We start from the raw sequence: 14,268 nt of genomic DNA, 5'->3' as shown, positions 1-14,268 counted from the left end.
TGTGACTCTATAAAAATTATTTGTCCTGGGGGCGCCTGGGTGGGTCAGTTGGTTAAGCATCTGACTCTGGCTCAGGTCATGATCTCATAGTTTGTGGGTTCAAGCCCCACATCACACTCTGTGCTGACAGCTCAGGGCTGCTTTAGATTCTGTGTGTCTCTCTCTCTGCCCTCCCCCACTCGTACACTGTCTCTTTTTCTCTCAGAAATAAACATTAAAAAAATTATTTGTCTTGAATGTTGACTGTATGCTTCATAATAATTACAATTATTTTTTTTTTGTCATAAACATAAGTTCTATGCCAGGAAAAAATGAATGCCTTTCTAAACAGCAAAACAAAACTAAACCCTTAAAACAGTTGCAAATGCACAACTCATTGTAAATATTAAAAATACCATACAAATTTAACAGCACCGGCACTATATTTTTATTATATAGAAGTTAATTCACAAAAACAACTTCCATTCTTAATGGCACTTTCATACAAGGACTTCATGAAAGAAAAATATTGAGAAGCTCTTGCTGTGAACAAACAATGGGGTAAGGGCTGCAGGATGAGATGTAGTCTAGTGGCCGGTTCACAACTGCTACCTTCCTTCCTCATTAACACATTCTAGAACAAGGAGCATGATACTGTGCACTCACAAAGTCTTCCATTAGAAGATTTCAGAGCCTTTAGCAAAGCTCCGTCTGCAGCATCCAGCACTGTTAATCCCATTTAGATGTTTTCCTCCTCATATAACTGTGTCCCTCACTATCAATAGCTTCGTAGAGATCCTTTGTATTCTCTTGGGATGCATGTAGATAACCAATATAAGCCACGCAAAGGGAAAGGGTTATCAGTCCAAAAGCCATTACAGGTTTGTTCTGTCAAAGAAAAGAAATTATAAATCCTCATTAAGACTTAATCATTTGAGGAGACCCAAATATCTGTTGTACTTTCCTCCTGATATACCAAGTCTTTACTGCCATACTAGCATTCCTATGGTGATATTTTCCATTATAACAATTTACCCAGTTCTTTATTCAATTAACTCAACTCCTGATAATTCAGAGATTATAGAAGGCTCTTGCTTCTCCTCTCCAGTCTGTCTCCTGCCTACAGCCTCTCAGGCCTGCACCTTCAGAAAGGTGGTAGTTGGGAGAGGGGCGAGGGAAATGAGACACAGAAATGGGTCTAGTGATCAAGTTTTCACTTTTACCTGTGTGACATGGAGAAGTTGCTCAACTTTCCTGAGCTCAAGTTTCCCTACTGGCAAACCTTCAATTAGTTAATCTTATTAAGAAGTGAGGAATGAAGTATAACATGCTATTCTTCTTGCCTGAATTCATGGATAACTTGCAAAAAGCCTTCAATTTTCATGTCATATATATAAGTGCGGCAAGAATGACAACACATACACTCTCCTCTGGGTACCTACTGTATAACCTTAAGAAACTGTGTGACTGGAGCAGATACTATGCTGTTGTATACTAAGTTTGATTTACTGCTGAAAAGTCCAAGACCCTGAGAGACTAAGCAATAGAACTTTGACACTGGGGGAAAAAAAGCCTTTAAGTATAGGAAAGATGTTTACAATTCCATAGAAATGTTTTGTTTTGTCTATACTATAACTCAGATCTTCCTGTGTGTTCATGCTCCCCAAATGAACCTTTCTTAGGTCAGTGTGAGTGCATGGTAGTGATACAAGTTTCAATTAGCATTTTCTGCTTCTGTAATACTTGCTGTATTACTACTATTTCAAATCTTAATCATCAAAAGAATAAAGGTCAAACTTTTCAACCTGGATGGACATATAACAAGGCTCAAAGCAGTTTAAATCTATAAATCTTGACATGCACTTGGCAATTAAAACAACTATTAGTTCAAAGGTTTTAAAACATTCTACCTTGATTTAATTACTTGCTTGTTAAATTGACCTATTTAACTTTAAAACAGTTTACACTGGCAACTATGTTATTAAAATTCTAACCAAGGGGCTTGTGCTGACAGCATGGACCCTGCTTGGAATTCTCTCTCTCTCTCTCTCTCTCTGTCTCTCTCTTACTCTCTTTCTCTCTGTCAAAATATATAAACAAACATTTAAAAAATAGATTTACTAAAATGCTAACCAAAGGGTGCTTGGGTAGCTCAGTTGGTTGAGCGTCCGATTTCTTGATTTCGGTTCAGGTCATGATCCCTGGGTTGTGGGATCAAGCCCTGTATCAGGCTCCATGCTCAGTGTGGAGCCTGTTTAAGATTCTCTCTCTCTCCCTCTGACCCTCTCCTCTACTCATGCTCTCTCTCTCTAAAATAAAATTAAAATTAAAATAAAATGCTCAGTCCATAGGATTTCTTTAAAATAAATGAATGAATAAATAAAATTCTAACCAAATCCAATACATTTAAATATATAATAATTTGATTTTACTTACATTTATTTAAAAATAAAGTTTATATTTATTTTAAAATAAAACTGGTCAAATATATTCAGTAATTTGCAACAAAAATATAAATGATTAGCTAACTCCCTTACAGTGTACTAGTGTATGTTTTGAAATTTTTCATACTTGCAATATCCCTTAGGTAAAAATACAATAAAGGCTAGAATTGTCTATAAAAATGATCAGATTTTCATTTTGTTTTATTTCAATGAAAGGTCTTATTTATGTAATAGTACCTGATCAAACAATAAAAATTTCTTTCAATTGGTGCAAATATTAAAATAAAATATTAAAGAGGAATTTGAGAAGTTAATCTATCAAAGTGCAACTGTATTCTGTTAAAGTTCTCAAATACCTCAAAATAATTAGTTTTATATGTATAGACAGATAGCATTTAAGAGATCCCTTTCACCTGCTTTTATCAGAGAGGCCTTATTAGTCAACATAAAATTTTCATGACATAATCAAATGTGACAGGAAAATAAACACTTTCTATTTCTGATAGCCTAGTTAAACTGAACATGTCTTATCCTACGTATATTTCTTACAGGTTTAATGAACAGCTCTGGATTCACAGCCCGAAATAAGGTTGTCGTGCGGACTCCTCTGAGCCCTGGGTTTTTAAAGTCTTTCTCTTTGGGTGGTTCCTTTTTAAAGCCGGGAGACTCTGGTGCTGAAGACATCTTGACTAATGATGATTTATTACCTAGAAGTAAAATAAGAGACTTTTTTTTCTTCACAGTTTTTCTGATAATGTTCTTTAAAAAAAAAAAAAAGCATTCTACATGCATTCCTTTTTTTGAATTCCAGTCCAGATACATACCAAGAGTGGTTGTCAATTATTTTTTTTTTTAATTTTTTTTTATAATGTTTTTTATTTATTTTTGGGACAGAGAGAGACAGAGCATGAACGGGGGAGGGGCAGAGAGAGAGGGAGACACAGAATCGGAAACAGGCTCCAGGCTCCGAGCCATCAGCCCAGAGCCTGACGCGGGGCTCGAACTCACGGACCGCGAGATCGTGACCTGGCTGAAGTCGGACGCTTAACCGACTGCGCCACCCAGGCGCCCCTAGTTCAGTTTTTTCAAAACTGTCTTTGTTGAAGTGGTTAGTTCATCTATACCACTTAATTGCATAAACACCTCATCAGGAACACCTACGTGAAGGGAAAGGACTTCTCAATGCTTTCTACACTTGCTAGGGCTTCTGAAATGTCCACTGTTTCCTATTCCTTCATCCACTGGATGATGATTTTCATTGTTGTCACGATATTCAACATCACTTTCTGGTTCCACTTTGATATTACTTAGCACTCATATATCAATTTTAGGATTTGCTAACTCTTGGAAAATAGTTCATAGTTCAACTGCTATCTCTAGCCACAAAGTCTTTAAAATCAAACTGGTCTGGGAGATGAGTTTCCCAAAATTCCCAAAATTTCACTATGTGGATGGCTCTACAGACCACCAGGTCTCAGCAATCATGCCAATAGCTTGCTTCATTTTATTTTCACAGTTTTCCCTTCATCATCCAGATTTAGAAAGAGTTGTTTCAGCAGTGTGCTTTCACTGTGAAAATTAACCCCCATCTTATGGGTGTAGAATGGCTGTGCAGTTCAATGGGAAAAACTCAACACATGCATGATCTAAGCATAGGAGTGTGTTGTAGGCAGAGCAACCGACTGTCTATCAGCAGGAGGATATTGTATTTTGCTCCTTTCATTCTCTTGCCAGCATTTCTCATTCATTAAATAAATGTTCATCCTATAGGTATATGTACTGGCTTGATAATCACAGGGGAGCAAATGAGCATTTCCGAAGCACTGAAGGTAAACTACTTGCCAATGACAAGTAGTCTCACCTTTTCCATCCAAGATGCATTCAGCAGAATAGAACAATCATCAGTCTTTGTTTACTTCTTTTGCAAAGTCCACCTTGGGCATGACATATATATGAGGTAGCAATTCATAGAACACTTCATCAGCATTTCAAACATCAGTCAAGCTGTAACTAGCAATTGTTTTGTTGTTGTTGTTTTATTTCTCTTGTATGCAAGTTACTCATTTTCTCCACTGGAACAGTGTTTTGTTTTGTTTTTTTTTCACTACAGACAACTTCTGCAACAATTCCATAACATGCCTGGTATTTGTTCAGTCAGCATACACTTGCTTGAAACTCATCATGCCCAAAGGTGGCAAAAAATCCACTGCTTCCTGCTGACCAGGAGGTCCGTCGACATGCCCATTTCCTGTATTAACTTCCTGATACCACACAAAACCAGCTGTAACGGGGACTTGGCATATGCTTCTGCGTTAGGCCCAGAATCCCTATAACTTCCTCCTCATTTATGGCCTTACCTTTCAATAATGTCAACAATACAGGGGGAGGGATGTAAAATTCCTTTGCTACTCCTCCTTTCTTATGAGAACAAACTACTCCTGTTGCTTTCTTTTCCTTCTATGAAAACTGCTGACATTTCTTCTTTCCCTCTCAACCATGAGAGCAGGGTAGATGGTATGTGCAAATGTATTTAGAATTTAAGTAACACATGGTGGTCACCAGATGCCTAAGCTAGGTGCCAGTGATGTTTCCACTTAAGCTAATAACATGATTGACTGTAATGTGAGGGAAAAAATATCAGAAAGAAGCAATCATTAAAGTGGAAGTGATATTACAGTCTGTAAATCAGCCATGCCCATAAAAAAACGTGAGGCAGGAAACAGTTAACACAATATCCACGCTGTTAGGACTGAATCACAGCCTCACAGTATACCCCTAATTGAAACTGGGGCATTATATAAAAATAGTAGGAAGGCCTGAAAAAGCAAATATACAAAGGTAAGTCATTATAACCATAAACTGACAAAGAGACATTTTCCTTCAATTATTGAGAAATTGCTGCATGTATTTAAAACAAAGATAACCAGTAGAATATGGTTTAAAATTGTCTAGTGGGAAGAAAAACAAGGTAATGGGGAAGGTGGGTATAGACAGCACATACTGTAGAGCACAGAAGGGCCCTCAGACCACAGTTATCACACACACACTCTGTGTTGATGAAAATGTGCCAAGAATTGAGGATGATTAACTCAATACTTACCTCAAGTCCAAAAAATGAGAGAGAGAGGGAGGGAAATTTCACTATTTTAAAGTCAAAGGGATATAGTAATGTTCGATGTCAAAATTCAACCTATATGAAATGTCTATAAAAACTATAGGGGCACCTGGGTGCCTCAGTCGGTTAAGCGTCGACTTCAGCTCAGGTCATGATCTCGCCGTCCGTGAGTTCGAGCCCCATGTCAGGCTCTGTGCTGACAGCTCAGAGCCTGGAGACTGTTTCAGATTCTGTGTCTCCCTCTCTCTCTGACCCTCCCCCATTCATGCTCTGTCTTTCTCTGTCTCAAAAATAAACATTAAAACAAAATTAAAAAAAAACAAAACTACAGATTAAGAGTGTTCTCACATGAATTGTAATGACTTCATTTTAGTTGCAAGATTCCTTGGTCTCCTCTCTTCCTTAGCAGAACCTGTTTGCTTTGTAATGAATCAAGGAAATAAGCAACCAAGGCAGTATTCCTTATATTACAATCTCCAGACATCCATATTCGCCTTAACAATTCACTATGTATGTTAAACTTTTTACCAGAAATGACAATTAAAGAATACCTGGGCTGGGTGCCTGGGTGGCTCAATCGGTTGACCATCTGACTTCAGCTCAGGTCATGATCTCACAGATCATGAGTTTGAGCCCCGCGTCAGGCTCTGGGCTGACAGCTCAGCTTTGGATTCTGTGTCTCCCTCTCTCTCTGCCCCTTCTCCACTCACATTCAGTCTCTGTGTCTCTCTCAAAAATAAATAAAACATGAAAAAAAAAAATATCTGGGCTAGAAGCCACCAGAAGTGTTTATTAAAGGGACATTTACAAATTAAGGGATTACCGAGTACACTATATGCTATATTTTAAAGATTTCATATACCATAATTTCCATTGTTTATGATACTTTCTGCAGAGTATATAAGTAACATTTTCCGTTATATATCAGCCTTTTATCAGACAACGTTTTCTATTATATATCAGTCTTTAAATAAGACAGCTTGGGGCGCCTGGGTGGCTCAGTTGGTTAAGCGTCCAACTTTGGCTCAGGTCATGACCTCATGGTTTGTGAGTTCTAGCCCCACGTTGGGCTCTCTGCTGAAAGCTCACAGCCGGGAGTCTGCTTCAGATTCTGTGTCTCCCTCTCTCTCTGCCCCTCCACCCGCCCACACTCTGTCTCTTTCTCTCTCAAAAATAAACTTTAAAAAAAAAAAAAAGACAACTCAATTTTATTGCTTGTTTAATGAGCCACAGTCACTGAAGATGTGACAATAGTTCTCCCAAAATTATATGAATTTGTTTATACCATCTATTGAACTAACAAAAAAATCTTAAGAACCTTCTATACTTTAAATAAAAAATGTAGATTATTGAGGCCAAAATGGGCTTTAGTAGCCAAGAATTTGTTATATATAATAGAAGAAACAAAACACCACAAAATCTTTTCCATGTGTAAAGTTCTTTAGAATCTCTTCACATGCCTGACCCACAAAGATCTACATACATGGCTGGAGTAGAAATTCAAGATATGTTGGTTGAATAAGCACAGTATATAGAGTATAAAGCCTTAGTTGTTTATTCACAGATATGTTCATTGTCAAAACTCTTTGGGAAAACAAATATCTACATCAAAAGTAAACTTTTTTTTTTATTGATTTTTTTCAAATGTTTATTCATTTCTGAGAGAGAGAGAGAGAGAGAGAGAGACAGAGTATGAGCTGGGGAAGAGCAGAGAGAGAGGGAGACACAGAATCCGAAGCAGGCTCCAGGCTCTGAGTGGTCAGCACATAACCCGATGTGGGGCTCGAACCCATGAGCAGTGAGACCATGACCTGAGCTGAAGTTGGAGGCTCAACCAACTGAACCACCCAGGCGCCCCCACCAAAAGTAAACTTTTAATGTAGAACTAAAAGCTGATTAGCTATTTTCAAGTGCACAGCTAATATAAATTCCACTTTTAAAAGCTGCGAAACTCATCAAAAATTCAAAGCACAGCAATAATCTATTTGGACATTACCACTCAAATGAACTGTACTTAAGACAAAAATATCTATTGAACATCTAGCACACTTCTTTCAGAACTTCTTGTCTTCTCATCACTTTCTCCAACTTTTTTCCTTACTCTTTGTTTCCTACCGCAAGTAACCAGCACTTGCTTATTTGCTTATATTACATATTATATATGATATTGACCAATCTCTAGTTATACTCACTTTTTAAAAAAATTTTATATATACGATATTGGTTTTCTTTTTCAAAATTTTATATTATATATGATATTGACCAATCTCTAGTTATACTCACTTTTTTTTTTAATTTTTTTTAACGTTTATTTATTTTTGAGACAGAGAGAGACAGACCATGAATGGGGGAGTGTCAGAGAGAGGGAGACACAGAATCTGAAACAGGCTCCAGGCTCTGAGCTGTCAGCAGAGCCCGACGTGGGGCTCAAACTAACGGACCGCGAGATCATGACCTGAGCCGAAGTCGGCCGCTCAACCGACTGAGCCACCCAAGCGCCCCTATACTCACTTTTTAAAAAAAAGTTTATTTATTTATTTTGAGAGAGAGCAGAAGAGAGGACAGAGAGAGAGGGAGAGAGAATCCCAAGCAGACTCTTCAGTGTCAGCACAGAGCCTGACATGGGGCTGCAACTCACAAACCATGGGATCTTGACCTGAGCCGAAATCAAGTTGGAAACTTAACCAACTGAACCACCCAGGTGCCCCTAGTTATACTCACTTTCAAGATAGGTTTATTTTTAAACTAAGGGAAGAAATTTCATGTACAGTGTTAAAAAGGGAATCATACAAAACAAACACACAGAGTCTGGCAGGGATGATGGAAACTTGGCATTGTACTGCTCCTGGCTAAGCAATTTGGTGATTAGTTTGTGTGTGGGCCCACTTGGAAAATACTCCATAAATCAGGTATCCACAGGGCCACCCTGGTTGGTGAAATCTGTCCAGGAGCCCGTACTCTTATTTCTTCTTCATCTTTCCATCACTCATTTCTTGTTCCCTTATTGACAAATGATAAAAAAACTGTTGTTTCTAAATTTTAAAGAAATAGAGGATTTTTCATACGTATCTGTATAAATGATGTAAATTAAGCTGCATTTACTTCATATGTCCCACCCTGCTAAAAAGTTCTTTACCTTTTTCTTCTGCCCATCCTCTTGTGAAGGAAATATGAAGAGATAAAGGGTGCAACTCCATGAGGGTCATTCACACCTCAAAGTGTGAGGATGGTGCCCTCCTGGAATTAATAATACACAATGTGTGAGGCTGTATAAGATAGTCCAAGATAGTGCTAGACAGAGTCAGGACTGGTCGTTTTTTTGTTTGTTTTGTTTTAAGCAGGCTTCAGCACAGAGCCCAATGTGGGGCTTGAACTCACAACCCTGAGATCAAGACCTGAGCTGAGATCAAGCAAGAGTCAGAGGCTCAACTGACTGAGTCACTAAGGTGCCCCAGGACTGCTCATTTTTTGATGATTTTCCTTCCTTTAGTAAAATTCTTCCTCAGGGGGATGATCCAGAATGTATCTGCAAACTGACATAAAACAATTCATTGACCTAAAACTGGCATGACTGTCTATATTATATTATATATGGAAATTAGACCAAGATAAAAAGACTATGAGTTACTTTAGGGAAAAATTTAATCTTCAGGTATTCATTTTTGAAATCAGCATCTCAATAGGAGATGCCAAAACAGAATTATCAGAATTACAGCATGTTAGTGAGAAGGAACCTTAGCAATAATCAGAGCCTTTCCTTTAACACTTAGGGAATTATATAAACCTAACCAAAAAGATGAAAAATCTATACAATGAAATCTATAGAAAGCCTATGAAAGAAATTGAAGAAGACACACAAAAAAATGGAAAAATACTTCATGCTCATGGACTGGAAGAACAAGTATTGTTAAAATGTCAATACTATCCAAAGCAATCTATATATTCAATGAAATCCCTATCAAAGTAACACTAGCATTCTTCACAGAGCTAGAACAAACAATCCTAAAATTTGTATGGAACCAGAAAAGACCCCAAATAACCAAAGTAATATTGAAAAAGAAAACCAAAGCTGGAGGCATCACAATCCCAGACTTCAAGATGTATTACAAAGCTGTAATCATCAAAAAGGTATGGTACTGGCACAAAAACAGACATAGATCAGTGAAATAAAATAGATAACCCAGAAATGGACCCACAAACATATGGCCAACTAATCTTTGACAAAGCAGAAAAGAATATCCAGTGGAAAACAGTCTCTTCAGCAAATGGTTTTGGGAAAACTGGACAGCGACATGCAGAAGAATGAACCTAGACCACTTTCTTACACCATATCCCAAAATAATAAACTCAAAATGGAGGAAAGACCTAAATATAAGACAGGAAACCATCAAAATCCTAGAGGAGAAAGCAGGCAAAAACCTCTTTGATCTTGGCCACAGCAACTTCTTACTCGACATGCCTCCAGAGGCAAGTGAAACAAAAGCAAAAATGTACTACTAGGACCTCATCAAAATAAAAAGCTTCTGCACAGCAAAGGAAACAATCAACAAAACTAAAAGGCAACAGACAGAATGGGAGAAGATATTGCAAATGACATACCAGATAAAGGGTTAGTATCCAAAATCTATGAAGAACTTATCAAACTCAACACCCAAAAAACAAATAATCCAGCGAAGAAATGGGCAAAAGACATGAAAAGAGGCTTTTCCAAAGAAGACAACCAGATGGCTAACAGACACATAAAAAAATGCTCAACATCACTCATCATCAGGGACATACAATTAAAACCACAATGAGATACCACCTCACACCAGTCAGAATGGCTAAATTATCAATTCAGGCAACAACAACGTGTGTTGGCAAGAATGCAGAGAAAGAGGATCTCTTTTGCACTGCTGGTGGGAATGCAAACTGGTGTAGCCACTCTGGAAGACATTAAGGAGGTTTCTCAAAAAATTAAAAATAGAACTACCCTATGACCCAGCAATTGCACTACTATTTATCAAAGGGTTACAGGTGTGCTGTTTTGAAGGGGCACATGCACCCCAATGTTTATAGCAGTGCTACTGACAATAGCCAAAGTATGGAAACAGCCCAAGTGTCCACTGACGGATGAATGGATAAAGAAGATGTGGTATACACATACAATGGAATATTACTCAGCAATCAAAAAGAATGAAATCTTGCCATCTGCAAGTATGTGGATGGAACTAGAGGGTATTATGCTAAGCAAAATAAATCAGTCAGAGAAAGACAAGTATCATATGACTCCACCCATATGTGGAATTTAAGATACAAAACAGATGAACATATGCAAAGGGAAGTAAAAATAATATAAAAACAGGGAGGTAGACAAAACATAAGAGATTCTTTTTTAGTATAAATGCTGCCAAAGTGAGCACAAGAGACTCTTAAAGACAGAGAACAAACTGATGGTTGCTGGAGGGGCTATGGGTGGGGGGATGGGCTAAATGGGTAAGGGGCGTTACAGAAGGCACTTGTTTGGATAAGCACTGGGTGTTATACATAGGGGATGAATCACTGGAATCTACTGCTGAAATCATTATTGCACTATATGCTAATTAACTTGGATGTAAATTAAAAACAAATTAATTTAAAAATATTTAGGGAATTATAAAATTGACATAATAATGAGATATAAAATACACTTGTTATTTTAGTTTCATATACCATCCTATCTTAATATGTTAGAAAAAACATTTGAAGTCTGGAACAAAACACCTTAAAAATAATTTAAATTAGAATAAACAAGTTTGGGTTAGAATCAAAGGGCTTTATGTCTTGAGGGGAGGTAGCATAGCCTCAAATTACAACTTTATTATTTATAAGCTGGAGGTCTTCAAATAAGTGACAACCTCTGTGGACCTCAGTTTCCACCTAAAGGGGTAAAGTTATCTTACTGCATAGAACTGCTCTGTAGATTGAGATAACATTTTTTTTAGATAATATTTTTTTAAAAGATATAACAGATGTTGAGTAAATGGTCGCCATTATCATGCTTACCATCTAGTCCAATTCCTTTTTTTTTTTTTTTTTTTTTTTTAACAGAGAAACCTAGACCCAAAGAGATTGTGTCTTTGCCATTAGGAGTAAGATAATCCAGGTCTCTCAATGTCCAAGCCCACCCCTATTCCACCACTTGACCTCACCTTACTTCAAAATCGATAAGACGTTGCATCTACAAGTTATTGCCAGAATTATGAAACATAAAATTGCAATCACTTAAATGTTTTAAATGGATTCCGTATTTGTTGTTTTTGGTGTAAAAAAAATACTGTTTAAAAAGTATCTTTCCATCTCTTGAATTTACTTTACCTGAGTAAGGGAGAAAGATTTTCACAATGGCCTAGTTACAATCTGAGGGCTGTAAAGTATTATTAAGGTCTACTTCCCTCCCCATACTGTGGTACCTACATTACAGCTGGTTATTTCTCGAAGACAGATGCATCTGAAGCCTCCAGAAAAAGAAACTGCATTCAATTAAGTTTCAGACACGGTGTTGCAAAGTGGAACATAAGACTTTTTAACACAGTTACTAAAGGAAAGAGCACCTCCAGTGAAAACAATTACAACACCATTTCCCCCTAAACAGGAGTTTGGTGAGCAGGGACACCAAGTGACTGTACAGGAAATGGGAGGGTTCTTGGGGTGGAGGTGTCCGTGGACAGGGCACTGACCAGAGGCCCGGGCTCCTAGCACGTAAGGGGCGGGAAATAGGTCCTGAGGAGCCACAGATCCCCGAGACCGCTCAGAGCGCCCACGGAGTGCCGAGGGGTCGGGGTGCTCGGGAGAACGCCGTCAGGTCCAACGCACCTGGGAGTAAGGCTGCAGGGCGGCCGGGCCCGCCAAGACCTGGCACCAGCGCGCGGTGGGGCTGCCGTCCGGTTCCTGCAGGCAGCCCGCGGCCCCGCCACCGGTCACCCGCCGCCGAACACCTACCCCGAGGTCACCTGCTCCCTCTCCGCTCCGCCTCGTCTCTGCCGGCGGGAGAGAGCGGCCCAGCGCGCCCAGCCGGGTCAGCGCCACAGCGGCCCCTACAGCCTGGAGGCTGCGACGCCTAGGCTCGTGGGCTGTGGGACCCAGGCCAGCCCTGCTTGGGTACCTCCTACGCCCTGGGGCCGCCTGCGGATTTGCCTGCTGGAGTTTGCAAGGGGCGTGTTTAGCGTCTTCCTTTTTTACCTTTAGTTTTCAGCCTCCTACGGTTCAAATAACCTTCCAGTTTCATGTGTCTGTGTTTTGTATAAATAAAAGGAGACATCATCTAGAAACATATACATTTATTTAATGGAAGGGGAAAGCATTCTGAATCGGGGGAGAAGGCTGGGATTTGGTATCCTCCTTGCCCAAATTTTAGAGGCACAGTCATTCAAATGTGCAGTTAATACTCTGCCGTTCTACTAGTGCCTTGACATTTCAAGATAGAAGACATTTGTAGCTATGGTTGTGATAAGAATAGATAAGGTTGTTGGTCTGCACGTACTTTCCCGATTTTAAAGTTTGTTGGTATAGCAGTTGTATTAAACAAAATAGAATAGCAGTATTACAGGAGGCTGGGAGAGACGCTGGTCCTTGTCTCACAGAGTGGAAGAATGAATCTGGTGGATAACAGAGAGTGAGCAAAGCAGTGAGTTTATTGAGAAAGTATGAAGCTCTCAAGAGTGAGAGGGGTCTTGACTGGGTAGTTAGGGAGGATTTTTGTCCCCTTTTATTGGGACCTTATCAGAAAGTTTGTGAGCCTCCACTCATGGCACCTAGCCCAGGCAGGTCTGAATACGTTTATCTTTTTTTTTTTTTTTTCTCCAACCCGTCTGCTGCCTGCCTCCCTGAAGGTCCCTTATCTCTCCCTGCCTAATGTTAACCCTTTCCCTACATAGCAGGTGCTCAGATTTGGACATGGATTTGTGTAAAGCTTGGGCAGATGAATTTTGAATTTAAAACTGGTTCGTTCAAGCCAAATTAACTTTATATTTGACTTGAGGTTTAATTTCTAAAAGTTCATCACCATCTGGTATTACTAGGCAAGATTATGACAAAATAAGTTAAATTTTATTTAAAAGCTGTTTGCGATATGAAAAGGTGCTCGATATCATTAATCATCAGGGAAATGCAAATCAAAATCACAATGAGATACCATCTCACACCTGTTAGAATGGCCATCAATCAAAAAAGACAAGTGAGAAGTGTTGATGAGGATGCAGAGAAAAAGGAACCCCCTTGCACTGTTGGTGGGAATGCAAACTAGTGCAGCCACTGTGGAAAACAGCATGGAGGTTCCTCAAAAAAATTAAAAATAGAACTACCATCTGATGCAACAATTCCATTTCTGGATATATATCCAAAGTATATGAAATTACTATCTCAAAAAGATATCTGCACCCCACAATGTTCATTTGCAGCATTTTTACAATAGCCAAAATATGGAAGCAACCTAAGTGTCAGTGGGTGAATGGATAAAGAAAAGTTGGTATATATGTGTGGTGGAATATTATTCAGCCCTGAGAAAGGACATCCTGCTGTTTGTGACAACATGGTTGGATCTTTTTTTTTTTTTTTAGAGAGAGAAAGAGTGAGAGTGCAAGCAAGGGGAGGGGTGGAGGGAGAAAGAACCTTACCTCTTAATGTTTATTTATTTAGAGAGGGACAGAGAGATCAAGTGGGGGAGGGGCAGAGAGGGAGAGAGAATCCCAAGCAGGATTCTGCACTGACAGT

The 14,268-nt window shown here is 38.9% G+C and overlaps 1 protein-coding gene across 4 annotated transcripts; it reads right to left on the bottom strand.

Annotated features, from left to right (window-relative positions):
• Window positions 1-403: 403 nt before the first annotated feature.
• On the bottom strand, window positions 404-12,608 carry SMIM8 (small integral membrane protein 8). Of its 4 annotated transcripts, none has more exons than XM_058734654.1 (3): window positions 12,510-12,608; window positions 2,973-3,130; window positions 404-867 (listed from the first exon to the last, which is right to left on the bottom strand). In XM_058734654.1, exons 2-3 carry the CDS (start codon window positions 3,105-3,107, stop codon window positions 709-711), a joined length of 294 nt encoding a protein of 97 aa, XP_058590637.1. In that variant the 5' UTR covers window positions 3,108-3,130; window positions 12,510-12,608; the 3' UTR covers window positions 404-708. The 4 variants fall into 4 exon arrangements, with proteins under 4 accessions (XP_058590637.1, XP_058590638.1, XP_058590636.1 ...); XM_058734655.1 differs by having other exon boundaries at window positions 12,499-12,555; XM_058734653.1 differs by lacking the exon at window positions 12,510-12,608 and adding an exon at window positions 12,373-12,503.
• Between the last annotated feature and the right edge of the window lie 1,660 nt (window positions 12,609-14,268).

This window comes from Neofelis nebulosa, chromosome 6, assembly GCF_028018385.1.
Source record: "Neofelis nebulosa isolate mNeoNeb1 chromosome 6, mNeoNeb1.pri, whole genome shotgun sequence".
NCBI classification, from domain to species: Eukaryota; Metazoa; Chordata; class Mammalia; order Carnivora; family Felidae; genus Neofelis; species Neofelis nebulosa.
Note: the sequence above shows the minus strand (reverse complement) of the source record. Positions and strands in the feature narration are given on the sequence as shown.